The sequence below is a fragment of the Pholcus phalangioides genome, unplaced genomic scaffold (genome assembly GCF_987345545.1).
Source record: "Pholcus phalangioides strain wild (caught in Gottingen) unplaced genomic scaffold, Ppha-v1.0 ptg000015l_1, whole genome shotgun sequence".
NCBI lineage: Eukaryota > Metazoa > Arthropoda > Arachnida > Araneae > Pholcidae > Pholcus > Pholcus phalangioides.
The window spans coordinates 7,232,055-7,248,228 of NW_028301608.1; the positions used below are offsets into that span (position 1 = coordinate 7,232,055).

Consider the following 16,174-nt stretch of genomic DNA (forward strand, 5'->3'; position numbering starts at 1 on the left):
TTATGATCCTCTTCTTTGTGCCATGTGTGTATTTGTGAGTTTCTATTCGAATATCTTTTTTTTTTTGGATTCTATTCACATTGCCGAACTTAATATAACGCCAACGGCATCATCTCTTGAAGAGCATGACTACGATCGCGGTATTTCAAACAACTTTTCCTTAAAAACACCACGTGCATTGTGGGACGTATTCGCTCGAAAAGGTGATCATATTACTTAAAAAAAAAATGCGATTTAAAAAATTTTAGGATGACATCTCCATAATCAAATCTAATGCGGAAAGAGTCGTTTCATTAAAATAACAATTTTTGTAGAGTAGTTATTGAACTAATGAAAAATTTCGAAAATTTGCTGCCGCACGACATAGACCTCTAGAATAAATTCTTATTTTACAAACCATCAAGTTTCAATACCAATAAAATTCCATGTCCATTTTTTAATGATATTTAATGAAATTATTTACGTGGACTGATATTTAATTTTCGCCCTATGAAAACTTATCCAATTTTGTGCTTTTTTATGGCTTTTATTATCAGTGTTTTGGAAACTTTTATACGCTCGTGTTTATCAAGCGACTTCCGCGCAGTCCATTAATTTTTTTTTTTGTGACTGATAATTCGCCAAGTTCCTGTCCAAGTATTTGAGATAATTTTCGCAAGTGCCAAAATGTGATAACCAAAATTATAAACAAATGCTTGCTGTTTCTGTGTTGGCCGTTTCTTTGGATGCGTTCCATATTAGAAACGAGAACTTTTTTAGGAATATTTTATAGAAGTTTGATAAATGAGGAACTTGTCTGAAGATCTGAGAAATGCGGAAAACTTTGGAAATTTATTGGCAGTTGAAAAAACTAGAAATTTTCGGATAAATTTAGGTGTCGTCATCAAGGAAAAGTCATAAGATGTTTTCTTTTCCTCGAATCTCATCAGGAAATCGACTGATATTTTGATTTTATCCTTGTTTGATTCCAGAAAGATTCATCTCAATGTTGTGTCAGGAAGTTTTTAATCCGACTACAGTTTCCTTGACTGATTTTCCTCATGTTATCTTACCCAATGGATTTTAAGGACTGAATTTTCGCCAATAAGTTAGTATGCTGTCAATTCTGAAAATAAAGCTGTGCGAAAAAAATTGACGTAACAAAAATTTGATGAATTTTCTTTTAAAATCAAGCCATTATCTGATAGTGACACTGAAACTTTTCTATGAAGGCATATACTAAGAAAAATATATGCTTAACACGCAAAAGATGGGTCATGTACCATTTCCATCGTGATTCAATCACAAACTCAATGAAGATCATTAGCGCTTTCAACTGACATTTCAAGCTCAATTTGCATATGCACTGAATTACTACCTATTCAACTAAAATTGAGATTACTTTCGATTTATCGGAAATCGAAACTGTCGGAATCTAAATTTTTTTTCTTTTCACTTTTGTGGTGATCGATTGAGCACGTGCACGCAATTTATGGTTTTGAAGAGAGGAAAAAAGCAACATGTGTGTGTGTGTGTGCAACATGCAATGCTCAGTTAACGGCAAATACATTCCCGTAACGTTCATCTAGAACTTAGTAGCGGAAGGATTAATAACGTTGTATTCAGACTTAGTTGTTTGTCGAAAAACAGGTGTGTTTTAAAGGTGGAAAAAAAGTGACGCATTTTCAGTTTTTTATTGAAGACAGCATATGTGGGTAAAAATGTGAAAGAATGTTTAATGCGATTTGAACGTTCCTACGATTCACTGTTAAACAACGAATTCGCGGATGATACAGCTTCTTCTCGTACAATGACAGTCATGAAAATAAACGTCTTCTGTCTGTATATACGTTTCCTGTAAGAAAAGAGAAATTTTCTGAAGTACAGAATGGCCTTTTAGAATTGAAAGACAGCTGACAACAAAAGAAGAAAATGAGAAAGACAAGGTCGTTTCTTATATCGTCAGGCAGCGACACCGACGATTACGATTTACCTGTAAGGAGATCATCTCTAGCGGTTGATATGGCGACTCGAATACAATCTTCCAATCGTTTTACGAGCAACATTAGAATGACAAATGGCACAAGGGATGGATCTCTGGATCCTAGAAGCCCCTCGGATCCGGGCCTTCCACTCCGGAACTTTTCATTCTCGCACGGCCTCGATAATACCTGCGCCGTGCACCCGAATAGAAAAAATAGAGCCATGTCTGAAGGAAATATTTTGGTTGATGATGACTTCAGTGAAGGGGTAAGTTTTATTTTTGGTACGGAAAATATATCCACGTGTTTACATTATTAACATGCCAAGCCGTCTCTTACTGACAGCCGTGACTCCACTCTTTTATTTCTGTTTCACTAACTGATGGGATGAAGAAGTCTGAAAAGCTTCTTCTCTTTTGTTGGTTATTAGAGGAACACTTAAAAACATCTTTGAATAGGTCACGGATCCTTAATTCTCTATCCCTTTCAGACCCGAGCATTTATTTTTCGGAATTTTCAAGATGGTTTTGCATTTTTGATACTCAAAAAACGCATTAAAAACATAAATGTCAGAAAAAATTTTTTTTTTTCAAATTTTCAATTGTTCTTATTATTGTTTTTTTTTTTGCGTGTGAAGAAATATTATTCGCTCCATTCAATTTTTTTAGCCAAGATGATGCTGCGTATATTCATCTTCACATACAATTTTTGCAGGATTTACTTATCGCTAAATTGTATGTAATAAATTACACTTTTCCCAGAAGCATTTTCTCCTGGAAGCCATCTTAAAAACTCCCTGAAAGTTCAACTTGAAGTGCTGCCCTCTGATGAAAGCCCCCAAAGTTCACTTTCACTATACTTCTAAAACTCAAAACTTTCACAATCCTTTAAGTCAATTCTTAACTCCCTGAGGTCAAAAGAAAGAAATTCTATAGTGAGAAAAAGCAACCCACACCAGGATCTGTACGGGCTACGGTTCACCTCCCATAACAAAACGCGAACGTATCTAATTTTTTTTTTTTTTACAAAAGCAGATGTAAATTAATTGGTGATGATAGCATATTTTTAATTTAAAACATCAAAAAAGCAATTTAATCAATTAGAGTTGATCTTTTAACTATTTAAAATGGCTAACTAAGGGTAAAATATACGGTCCGCCTTGATTTTAATTTTACCTATAAACAGATAATATCTTGCTTTGAGCATAGTTGGATAGTTTTTAACTTGAATTTCATTTCCGATTCTCTCAATTTGGTGTGATTTTATAAATCTCTGAACACGGAAAATTTCAGCAACTCTAAAAAAATTGACCCCACCAAGCACTCACCTTTTTGTAGATAAAAAGTATTGTACTTATATAGCTGTATTTTGTACTGAAATGGTACTAAAAGATGCTCTCTTTCTAATATACCACAAAAACTGAGAAGAATTAATATAATGGGTTTTATTACCATTTATTTGCCATTTACTGTACATTCAAATATACACGGGACCATAGGCGATTAAAAATCTTTAGAGTGTATAAGAGTCTTAAAAACTATTTTAATTAAATAATATTTATTAAAATATCTATTGTTTATTACCAGAGAGGTATTTTTTCTATTGAAATTTTAGTTTCCAAGGTTTTCAAAAATTCTCAGAGAGGAAAAGTTATAAGCGGTGAATCTAGAACTTCAAAATATATTTCAAATACATCATTTTCGAAGAAAACTCTATGAAGTAAAAATATGATGAACTGACACTCGTGTTAATAAATAGTTTATTACACAAATTAATTAATTTATTTATTTATTAACGAATACACATTCCAGTGCATAAATGGTTCTTACACATGTTGTCAGGTAAATTATGCCATCATTTTTTTCAAGACTTGGAGGGCGCGGTAGCCCAGGTCGATAACATACTCACCTAAAGTACCAAAGGATGCTTAGAGGTGTCGCGAGTTCGATACCCGGTTCGTCCTTGTCAGAAAACTTCCCTGACACAGGGGTACAACAGAAACGGTGACATGACCACAGAAAAAATTGCTACTGCAGGGAGTCCCCCATCGAGGGGTTACAAAAACCAACCTCTTGATGAGTTTAAAAAACAAGCCTGCCGTTCGGAATCGGCAATAAATTGTAGGTCCCGGTCGAAAATTAGCTCTCGTGTGCAGGAAATGACCGTGTTGCGACAAAAATGATCAAAGGTTTTGAAATCAAAGATCAAGACTTGGAACAGCTTGTATAGCAGTCTGTTATTATTCAATTAACCCTTTACGAGCCTTTTTAAATTCTACTGATCCACATCACAACTGGCACAGCGGAAATAACCGAATCCTCTGTAAAATGTCGTATCTTTTTCTTTCTCAAGAAGACGACTTTTTTCCGATTTTGTGCAAATAATAATAATAAACTGAGGAAGAGAGAGAAATGCTCTATATATATATTTTCTATTATTTGTAGCAGGTGTTCTTCAACCTTCTCACAGCTGTGTGGACAAAAAATAACTAATGAGAGAAACAATTTGCCGTCTGGCAGAAAATAAATGGAGGAAATTATTCGCAGATCTGCTGACGTCTAACACGGAAATAAAAAGCAACAGAGATGGTATGAAAAATTTGAAATGAATATAAAATTGTGTAGGGCTATATGAATACTTCAAATGCTTCTCGGCACCAGTCCGCGGACCAGCGGTAGAAAAACACTGATTTATACTGTACACATATTCCTATAATACTCTCAAATCTCAAAGGAAAAAAGTGAGGGGGTATGTTTCAAAATCACCCGCGTCCCTCTCTTTCTGCTATCAAAATTTGGACAAAAGCTGACTGCACCGACTGCTTGTTGATCTTACAGGTCGAAAAACATGTTTTTAGAAGAAGCGAAATTCACAAACTCTTTGGGCTTATCATTGCTGAAATGAGGCGAGATATCTTGTGATCGCCGAAATAAAACTCACCAAGTTAGGCAAAATATCTCGTAAATGCTGATGAGGAAGTTTATATCGTTTAAAAATTTATAGAAAGCTTTATAAAGTTTACAATTTCTTTCTCTTTGCTCCGATATTCGTCTAAGATGCGTCAGTTAGATGAAGTCCACGGGCCCCCTGTGCCAAGTAAACAGAGGCCATTCACCCTCTGTGCGAATAAAATGAAGGCCACGGACCCTTTTCCAGAATAACATTCAGAGAAAATAGGACAAACTCCAAAACGGACAGTTCCCTTCAGCGGATACCTGCCAGCTATGGATATTTTTTAAGTCTGTGAAACATGACCTCAATGCATTTCGCTACATATTAACGGACCTCCACGTCAGCAGACACAACACTCGGTCTCATGGAGTCCGTTATCGAGATTCGTTTCCACTGTATTATGAAGTAAAAACAATAAGTTAATTGTTTTCTCATTCCAGCTCACGGACGCCTTGAAAGGTCTCTAGCGATCCCGCCCCTCCCCCGGTAAAGAAAATCCTGGTCTAAGAATAAGCAAAGCTTTCCGGGAATCTGCTGTAGATGGCATAGATTCAATTTTTATCTGATCTTCTTCCGACCTTCCGATCTTTTTCCGACATTCTGGTCGGTTACCTCTTTTGTTCGTATATAATTTCTAACACGATTTCTGAATCCGATTTTTCCGCTTCCAGTAGCTAATTGGCCACAAAGGCGGATAGACCGAAATTGTACTCGGTTTCGAAGTAGAAATTTTCTTTCCTTCTTTCTTTACTGTTTCTCTTATTTCTTGACCATTCATTTATTTTTTATTTTGGGCTGAAATTTGAAAAAGCAATTTCAAGTGAATTCTCAGATGTGAAAAATGAGACCAAATAATGCACGAGATTGAATTTCCTTTCGAGTTTCGCACAGTTTCATAGCAGATGAAATCCATTTCAAAAAAATTTTCGATTTTTAAAAGTAGTTTCATTGAACGGAAATTTTATATGATTGGGCATTGACGTGGTTTCGATTTAGCAATTTGATTTTATAGAGTGGCTGATTCTATTAGCAGCGGTTGCCGCGCCTTGTACATGTACATAGACAAGACAATAGCGTACGCAGGATTTTCTCAGATTTTCACATTTTTTTTCTTCCCAGGGGGGGGGGGGGGTTACGTTATTTACTGCAAAAATACACCATAATGTTAGCCAAGGGTGGGGGCTCGTTTGAGTACGCTAATGAGGAATGGTCAAAAATAATGAATTGTCTTTCTATCTTAGAGAAATTCACATTTCTTTATGTTTTTAATTACTGTCTAGTTTTTGTGAAATCAGGCGAACACGAACTTTGAAAAAAAAATTGTTGATAAGGCTTTCGCGGCCATCATTTGATGAAAATTGTTTGTTCGGGTTCAAAGACCGTCGTCCGTTTGAGTTGGTTCTCAACGTTTCCGCAACACTAATGGTTGCAATCATCAGGAGAATTGATAAAACTGGATCAAATGATTTATAACACTTTTGAGTGCTACTACTCAACCGAACATGCACTTCGTTCACATTCGTCTACGGGATTTCTAACGAATCGGCACATGCCGGAATGTGTGTTCTGAGTGTATGCTTGGCCCTAACGTATTTATATTGTCGAGTTGCACTTGTTTCGTGTTCATACTGCCATCTGGCTTCCATTTTCTGAAGTAAAGATGGAAATGTTTTAAATCAGGCAGGACTGATTTTGATGACAGCGTAGATCTGATATAGCTATCTCTAGCTTCATGTCCACATACTTTAGTTGAGGCCTCGGTAACAAGTCAGGCCCGTCTCTCGACTGCCTGAGTTTGACTGAAGTGAACACAGTGAACTGCAGGTGAGAAGACCACTACAGTGGATCGTGTATCTACTCCATTCCAACGAACTCCCACTCCGTCATATTTCTCAGCATATAGATGGTACAATGAATTAATGAACGCTAGGACTCTGCCACCGGACTTATCCTGTCGCCGAGATCTCTTTCAGCCTAGCTTAGTTACGGAGTCTGGAACAAAGTGTGTACCTGACAGTCTCAGCCGTATGCAGTGTTGTGTGGAAATTTTTAGTGCTGCCATTTATATATGAAATTGTGAGTGAAATGAAATGATTGAACATTTGTACCGTTGTAGATCTGTTGCTATTTATAGCGAGACTTTTTAACGAGGGATAGGCTCGAAGTTGGGAACCACAGATATAGATAATGCATTCACAGGGAAAAAATCTTTTTCTGGGCCCATCAGATAACAGCTTACTGGATGTGAAAGCTCTCTGTTTGGAATCTGTATATTGTTGGATTCTAGAAGTAGACAGAAAGATGCTGAGCAAAGACGAGGAATATTGTATTTACTTACTAGACATATCCAAAGCAATATAAAGTCGGGATATTGTCCAGAAGATTTGTCAATTCGAGATCGTGGTCGTCTGTCCCATTCTAGATGGCTAAATGCAGCGAATGGAGTGCTAAGGGTGTAGGCCTACTCAAGTTAGCCAAATCCTTCTGCGAACCTGAAGTTCTCTTCATCTTGAAATGCCTGTGTGGTTCCGCATAAAAAAGAAACAAGTATTTCAGTGCCACGCTAAATATGTTTTTCGAGCCGTTCAAGCATTGCGGTGTTTATTTGACGACATACTTTGAGTTGTTAATCCAATAATTGAACGTAATGCGTTGTTTGCACACCCTGATGTTGGCTATGATCGTTGATGGCAGAGAAAACATTCGAGAGAGCTTGGATATAGATGAACTTTTACCCTTTGTACCCTGACGGTACTTTAAAGTACCAGGTTGAATAATTTGTTTCGAACTGACTAATTGTTTCAAAAACATCGTTTTTATTTTTTGTTTGTCTTTAATTAGAACTAAAATTACCCACCAAATAATTTACATGATAACTATTTATTATTGTCATGACATTTATACCTTTATTTTAATCTATTGTACTTTTCTTATTCTACTTTTCACAATGCCGGTATAAAGACTTAAAAGCAAAATAAATGGCCTCTAAAGGAAAAACCATTAGACACTTCGTGCTACGTAAGGTAAACCTTGAAGCTACCGATTGCACCGGAATTATTAACTGGAATACTCGCCTGTTGCATCCTTCCGAAAATGCTACGGGAAGTATGTGATGATATTTTATCATCCATCAATTCCGGCACTAACCACAGCAGAGGCATCGAAAAGTTTCTCCGAAGGACTCAGACAGTCGAGACATGCATCAAACTTTTTATCGAGACCTCAACTAAAGTATGTAGACATGAAGCTAGAGATGTGCATCAGATCTACGCCATTATCGTCTGATTTTGAACGCGTCAATTTTGGTGACTACGTTAAATTACACACACGTGCCTGCCTACTTTGGGTGGTTGTTTGGGTAGGGGGTGAGGGTGGAACTCGACGTGCAGTTACCTCCTACTGATGAATTCTGGGTCATTTTGTTCTGATGAAACAGGCGAAAAGCTGCACAACGAAACTTTCAAAAATTTGGATAGTTCCTGTTTTTCGAACACGTTTCGCAACCAATAAACATTGATATATTAATGATGTTTTAATTTGTTTTACTTTATTGAACCATAAAATAAGCAGAACAGCCCTTTGCGCGTCGATTGTAGAATTTTAACTGATATTGAAAAAAAATTAAGCAAAATGTTCGATTTCGTCGATTTCCATAAAATTCAAGTACGATGCGCGACTGGACGTTACCAACCGATTTTAAAATTTTACGTCGTTTTTCTTCTTATTAAAGAAGAAAACTTTTTCGCGCTATAGCGATTTGAAAATAAAAGTTTCATCTTTTTCGACCCACTCTAATGATCACCCCATTCCTGGATGCTGAGGTGCAGCACTGGGACATCTGAATCATCTCCAAGGGATGGCGTAAGCTTTAAACACAAGGTGATTCTAAAGTCATGGGACAAACTTTAAGAAGTGATATATATACTATTATAGATCTAAACACGCATTTTTCATCATAGAATGTGCGACCGAATCGCAATACCAATGGTGGTAGAGGGTGTTTTTAGAGAATGCACAACAGCACTTCACCAAAAGCAAATCATATTTTTTCCGACGGGTTTTCTGCTACAAGTGTAATCAACCATATGGGGGTTTATATGCACCTTCACAGATTGGATTAGAGTTTGTTTTCGTTTTGGTGCAAGGACCATCAAGGCTGCGCCAAACAATGTTCAAGCGGTATAATGAATTATGGTAGAAATTGCGTTACACAGGTTGCACCATGAGAAGACCTACCACATTAAAATACCCTGCAACCTCAAATGGTTGATTGCACTTATTGCAGCAAATTGTTATGCATTCTCTAAAAACACCCTCTAGCACATTCTATGACCGAAAATGCTTGTTTAGGAGGCTTACATCAACTCTTGAAGTTTGACCCTTGAATTTGGAATCACTCTGTATTTCTGCATTATTTATATTGTAATTATTTATAGTGAAATTACTACTTTATGGCAGTATGTGAATAAAAACAATACACCTTAAAATCAGTTTTTACGAAAAATTATCTGTAGTGATTCATTTCCTCGGTCTCTTCGTTGGATTGTAATCAGAATAAATCCAGACTAGTAATTTTTCTGCCTCTATCATTTATTAAATGACTGATTACTTACTCATCAGGCAAAACATTATATCAACCGATTGGAAAAGAAATATTAAAGTTTTCGATTTCAAGCCCATTATTTATTGTGCTCAAGATTCAAAAAGTCTACGGCTAATATTTCCAGAACAACATGTCAGAAATTATTACTATAATAATCAACTAGGAAAGGCATTTTCTCCTTTTGAAAGGTTTTTTTCCAAAAGCAAACTCTGAATCCGACTTAATTGCGAAAAATATCAGTCACGAGAGGACAAAACATATTCGAAAAACACAGTAAATAACAAAGGAATCAACACAAATATAAGAAAAGTTTTGGAATTAGTTTTTCTTTTCCTAAAGAACTTGTGTTTCAAATGAGTTTTTATTTTTATCTTTTTCCAAACACAAACATCAAATCGAAACATACAGTGTATATATATTTTCTAATGTATTATTTCTAAGATACCATTGAACAAAAAAGAGAAAAATCTTCAAAGTATCTACGTCATTTTTTAAGAACGGTGAAAGATGGAGGATGCATTGACAAATAATTCTTCTATCTTAATGGCTTCCAAGAAACTAGAGAATTCTAAAACAAACAAAATAAAAAGTCACTGAAAGAAAACGAAAAATTCCACTGTTTCAATAGCAATTAATGTGTATTTCGGCTCCAGATCGGCTATTAATCATGCAAGAAAAGAAAATATATGCTTTATAATAAGACTCTCAATAATGAGTAATTTTTGGTTTTCAACTCCGCTTTTTTTTTTCGAAAAGTCAGCTTCTCTCTTTTTTATTCCATTTGTTAAAGAAGAAATTATAATTGTAGTTGAAATTTTCTGATTTTTAATGAATTTATAATGAAGTAGTTGTACTTTAAGTGGATTTGCCATGGATGTCTCGTATTTCAACGAAATGTTCCAGCGTCTCTAAAAAGTTGTTTTCGGATAATTTAAAACTACTTGAAAAAAGACTAATGACTATTTTTGTACATGCTGCATTTTTCTAGGTAGGAATTTAACGTAAATAAAACAAATAACTTTGGTATGGGAAGAGTTTCGAAAGTTTAGTCGTTGTAGTAGCGCCATCTGTCGAAGATGAACTGAAGTGAATTATGACGAATATTTCATGCTAATGAATGCTAGTCAATGCTTTTCCACCTATTTTTTAAATGGAAAGATCTCCGAGGAAATATGTGTCCCGTATTATATATTTTTTTAATCCTACAATACTAATTTTAACCCAATTAAGATTTTTCACGAGCTAAAATTGGCAACCCTGACAACCACATCATCATGCTAGTTTGAGCAACCACATTAATTAACCTCATATTTTGTAAACTAAATTTTTTGTGTTAATTTTTCCCTATTTTTTCACATTTCCTTGTCATATTTCCATTTATCATCGCATATTAGATTGATTCATGTAATAAATTGAAATTTTTTGTACAATTGCATATGTTCTTATCGTCGGCCATCAACAAACCGACAAAACGGCGATTGATTGGCGCGAAAAATAAAAATCGCTACGTGTTGGTGCTGACTACGCTTATGGAAAATTAACCCAATCGAGTACATCCTTTTGTGCAAGTGTCCGGGAGAGATATTTCGCCCAATTCATAAATCCGCTGCATATTTTTACATTTATCTCACCCGTTTATTCATTTTTTGCGGAGCTGCAAAATTATTTCTCCCAATAATTCATTTCTCTCCGGTTTGCAAATTATTTCTCCTCTGCTTATGGTATTAATTTTTTTGCTGGTCTGCAAATTATTTTTCCTGTCTATTCATTTTTTGCCGGTCCGAATTATTCATCCTTTTTATTTATCTCTCTTGTCGGTGTCCGCAAGTTATTTCTTCCATTTATTTATATTATTTTGCTAACCCACAAATTATTTCTCCTATTTCTACCTGTCCGCAGTTATTAAAAGGTTGAAGAACTCTGCTATAGTGTACATATACAAAGGATTCTATAATTACCCTTTCCGCATTTTACTGGCGAACCGTTGATTCTAGAGGCATACTTCCAATAACAAAAAGTATCCAAATAACGTGCAGACTTAAAATACGTCATTCATGTGGCAAGGGGTTGTATGGTTATTAAAATACAGAAACTAACTTTTTAAATGGACATCCTATCCTCAAAAACCCAATTAGAAATTTATTTCCCTGTCTCTCCTGAGGCGAACAAAAAAAAGTTCCACGTTTCTAAGTGCAATATTCGCAGCAGTCGAATTCGAAAATCGAAGTGAAAAAGTTGGGGGAAAAAGCAGCATGAACCAACGGACAAAGCTTCTTTCCCTGTTTTATTGCTGTTCTTCCTAACTGTTCTCCGATTTTTGAATTCAAATATCTTTGCAAATGTTGCCCTTGAAAACGTGAAGTATTTTTTGTTCGCCTCAGGAGAGACAGGGAAATAAATTTCTAAGTGGGTTTTTGAGGGCATTGTGTCCGTATAAAAAGTTATCTTTTATATTTCAATAATTATAGAACCCCTTGCTACATGAATGACGTATCCGAAGCCTACACGTTGTTTGAATACTTTTTCTAATTGGAAGTATACCTCTAGGATCAACGGTTCATCAGTAAAATGCGGCATGGATAATTATGGAATCACCCTGTACACAAAATAAGTGTTGCTAATTATAACTAATTAGAAGTGATATAAAAATGCACAAATACGTGTGTATGGCTAAACAACATGCTGATGTATGATATTTTGTATTTGTGTGTATGCTTTGTTGTTGATTTTTAAATGACAATGAGAGAGATAATGCTTAAATATCTCAACAATGTGATTTTGGTTATCATGTTCTGACCAAACACCACAGATTTGATATATTGGGATTTTGTAGAGCTGGAAGCTCTCTCATATTTTAAAGTAAAAATCTTTTAACTTAATTGGAAAATCATTTTTCGATGGGTTTTTAAATAAAAAAATATAAAAAATATAGAAACTATCATAATACGTACGTATTGTTGCAAAAATAAATGTGCTACATTAAGAAAGGTAATAAATAAAAGTACATTTTACTGCTTATACATACATTACATCCAATAAGCAATACAATGGTGATAATAAATAGCAAGGTAATTATACTAATCGCCATTAATTAAGAACTCATTACGAATGAAAGTAAAAATATCAATATTTTATTTAATGCAAAACAAAATGAATATTTTGTTTAATTTTAATAATTACTCTACTTATATTACTGTTTTCCCCCGACAAAATTGAGTTAAATACTATGTAATCTCTATAACTTAACTGATTCTCCTTCGAGAAAGATAATTAAATAATTATAATATTAACAAGGGTTCCAATTCATAGAGTTTTATATTTTTTGGTGGACGAACCAAACCCTCTTCCGTAATATACTAAATGAATTTTTCAGTACATCATTTAATTTTTATAAGAAAAACTGATCCTTCTGTAATTTCTAATTGAAATAAGCGATTTTTTTTTTCTGTAAAAATTTCTCTCATCTTAAATTATTAGAAAGGAGTATTCGTGAATGCGCTCGGATCGAATAACAAGATGTGAGTGAAAACGTAGTTTCACTAATAAATTGTTTAAATTTTTGTTTTATTTTTTCATTCATCTTTTATTACGTAAGAAAAGAGTAAAACTCTTTCTATGAGTTAGAAATGAACGAGCATAGAAAATTAACTACAGAGTTATAATTGCTGCAGTAATAAACACACGTGGAATCGCGTGGAATTCGCATCGGTTGCTTAATTATAAATGTTTCACATCACGGTGAAAAAAGACATTATTCTTTCAGTGATGCGCGAGTATTATTATTTTTTAACGCCTAATATAATTATCGATTACAGAGGTAAATGACTACTACTAAACCCCCATACATGTACCTCGTCCATATTACTCTGCGGAACCTCTAACGAATTGGTACATATTGGAATGTGCGTGTACGTGTAGTGAAACCTGACGTGAAGTTTGTTTCTGTGTAATGCTTGTTATGTGTAGCCATCTGACACCGGTTTTTTTTTAACTATGAGTGAAGTGAGTGAAGTGTGCAATGATTGAATAATTGTATCGTTGTATGCCTGTTGCTGCTCTCTGTGGCGAGACTTTTGAATGGGGAGATCGGATCGGAAATAAATGGCTGCACTAACTCGTGAAACCCGCACACCCAAACTGTTCGGCACTTAGGGTTACTGGATTCGAAAACTGAGAAAGAAGAACGCCTGCGTGCCCACCCTTGATAACGTCACTTTTCCCAATTTTTACAACAGATGGAGCCACTATATTGACCAAAAAACCGGCCAGTTCAATAATTTTTTCCCCAAGTAAAACAGAAACCGCTAAAGAAATCAAAAACAGAAAAAAAGAACAAATAACAATCAGTCCCTCTTTGGCTTTAACGAATTTTTCCCATCCTCTGGTCAGTTTTATTGTTCTGCGATTTTGCCTGGAGTATAGCGAGGTTGTCTTCGGCCAAGAATTTGTCTTCTGTTACATTTATTGGTATTTCTCAAAGCTTCCATAACCTTTGCTCTCAAAAGGTATTTTTTATAGTAGCGTTTCTTTTAGGCAATTTCGCCATAGGAATCAGCCTTGAGTGCTGTTTTCCACTTCAGTACACGGCATTAGCTGTTGCTGAGCAAACAACGGTATTAAGAATAAAATTAATGTTGCAAAAAGATGTTGCAGTTTTGTTCTTCCAGAGATAGACTGTCTTTTTCATATTATTCTGGAGCAAGCTGGGCCAATGGTTAAGATAGTATGTATTCTGCTTAGAGGCAACTTGAATTCTAGTATTCTGTAAATTTCGACGATGATTTGTCAGTGTGTAAAAAGGGAGGGGGGAGAGAACAAGAAACATGCTTAAGAGTGGAAAAAAAATTTCCCCAGGACAAAAAAGAAAAATAATTTCTGAAACCTGAAAAGGAGGACAAAAAGAGTCGGAGGACGCTTGAAATGACATCAAAAAGAAGGAATGCCCTCCCAAAAGAGGACGTCTGGTAAACCTAACTCAATTATTCCGACGCAACTCAAACTATAATAAATCAACTTAATGGCGATGGAATATTACGTAGGCTATACGGTTAAGAAATGGACCACACATTCTTATTCTATATCTTATCTACGCTTAGAAGAAATTATTTGTATTTCTCCTGCGAAAGCTACCTATCAACTAGCGGTTTTTGTAACTATATTTTTCAGTACAAAAATCTCTTCTAAGCTGACGATACTAAGTCTGCCAAACACGCCTCAATAAGATAAACTCTCCATTTTTTTAATCAACTTTTAAAGTTTTTACTTTCTGCACACCTTGTAGCCTATGTTATTTCTCTTTTGTACTTACAAATACAGTAAACTTTTCTTTCACATCTAATACCCGATTGTTCAAAAAATAGATGTAGGCACATGCGGTTGGATAAAGTAAATTTATTCACACGAAAAGAGGTTACATCACGCAAAAAAAGCTTACATCGATGGTGCAACCGCGGCTACAACACAACACACACACACACACACACGGTATTCACGACATTACAACCTCTTCTCTATTCTCGAACTACTCTCGAACTCTTTTGGCCACGAGATCAGATCTCGGGTGCACAGAGTAATAATACTATAGAGTGCGCGCGAGGGGTTACAATGTGAAGCAAAGATCCGGAGTCACGTGACTCCAGTCGAAAGGCTGGTCAGGGAATCTCACTGGCAATGCTTTCCTTATGGCTACTCGTATGACGATCTACACGCGCTGTCTTATTTTTGATTAGAATGGCCAACACTTGCGCAGCTTTCGGATGTTCTGAGCGGTTTAGGAAAGGGGGACCAGTATCCTTTCACAAGGGAATACTTTTTTGCTTATTCCCCTTCTTATAAATTAAAAATTGGAATATTAAATTGACGATGCAATGGATTTCTGACGTAATCTCAGTTTTTAACGACTCCATTTTGGATTTAATTCAATTAAAGTTCCAAGTTTTGGTAAAATTCAAATGTCATGAATCATTATTAAATGTTTTAATAGAATTTTTGGCAATAAATGATTGAAATTGTGAGTTTTATGAAGTTTTAACTAAAATATACGTCTCCGCAAGATTTGGCGAGATTTGGCGAGCTAGTGAGTTCATTCGACTTTTGCTCAACTTGGAAGAAAATATGCTTTTCAGGAGGAGAAATTTATGAAAAATATTCTATTTAAATAGAATGTGAGGAAAACTCTCCCCCCCCCCCACTCTAGACAATTGCAGTTTTGCATAAAAGTGCATAACAACCTCTAAAAATAATAGTATTTTTACCCCTCTTCACACCTGAGATAAAACTATTACAGAAAAGAAATTTTTTTATTCATTAATTTATGTTTGTTGTATGTGAAATTGCCGCTTCAAACAAGAAAATTAATTATTCAATTGATTTTTTGAGTCAATATCTGTACTAAGACCTGAAGTCATATATTGTGTACCTCAGATGTTATCTTGAAAAAGAATCATTCTAAAAACGATTTAATACCTTAAATTAAGATTAACATATGCATACTTTTGGAGCGAAGAGATTACATATGTCACATATATATATATGTGACATGTGTAAATATTATATTATATATATGAAATATTATATCCTAAAATATTATATATATATATATATATATACACACTTTAAATTATTACATATATACTCTACATGGAATTTTAATTCTTAT

General features: G+C 35.0%; 1 protein-coding gene across 2 annotated transcripts in view; it reads left to right on the plus strand.

The window, feature by feature from the left end:
* The first annotated feature begins 1,792 nt into the window (after positions 1-1,792).
* Positions 1,793-16,174, plus strand: part of LOC149075421 (anoctamin-4) — a 169,068-nt gene continuing 154,686 nt past the window's right edge. The window contains exon 1 of one of the 2 annotated variants that reach the window (XM_089242712.1): positions 1,793-2,229. In XM_089242712.1, the coding sequence (XP_089098838.1) occupies positions 1,912-2,229 (318 nt within the window). In that variant the 5' untranslated portion in view covers positions 1,793-1,911. The remainder of the gene's footprint in view (positions 2,230-16,174) is intronic. The other variant, XM_089242709.1, reaches the window with a different exon arrangement.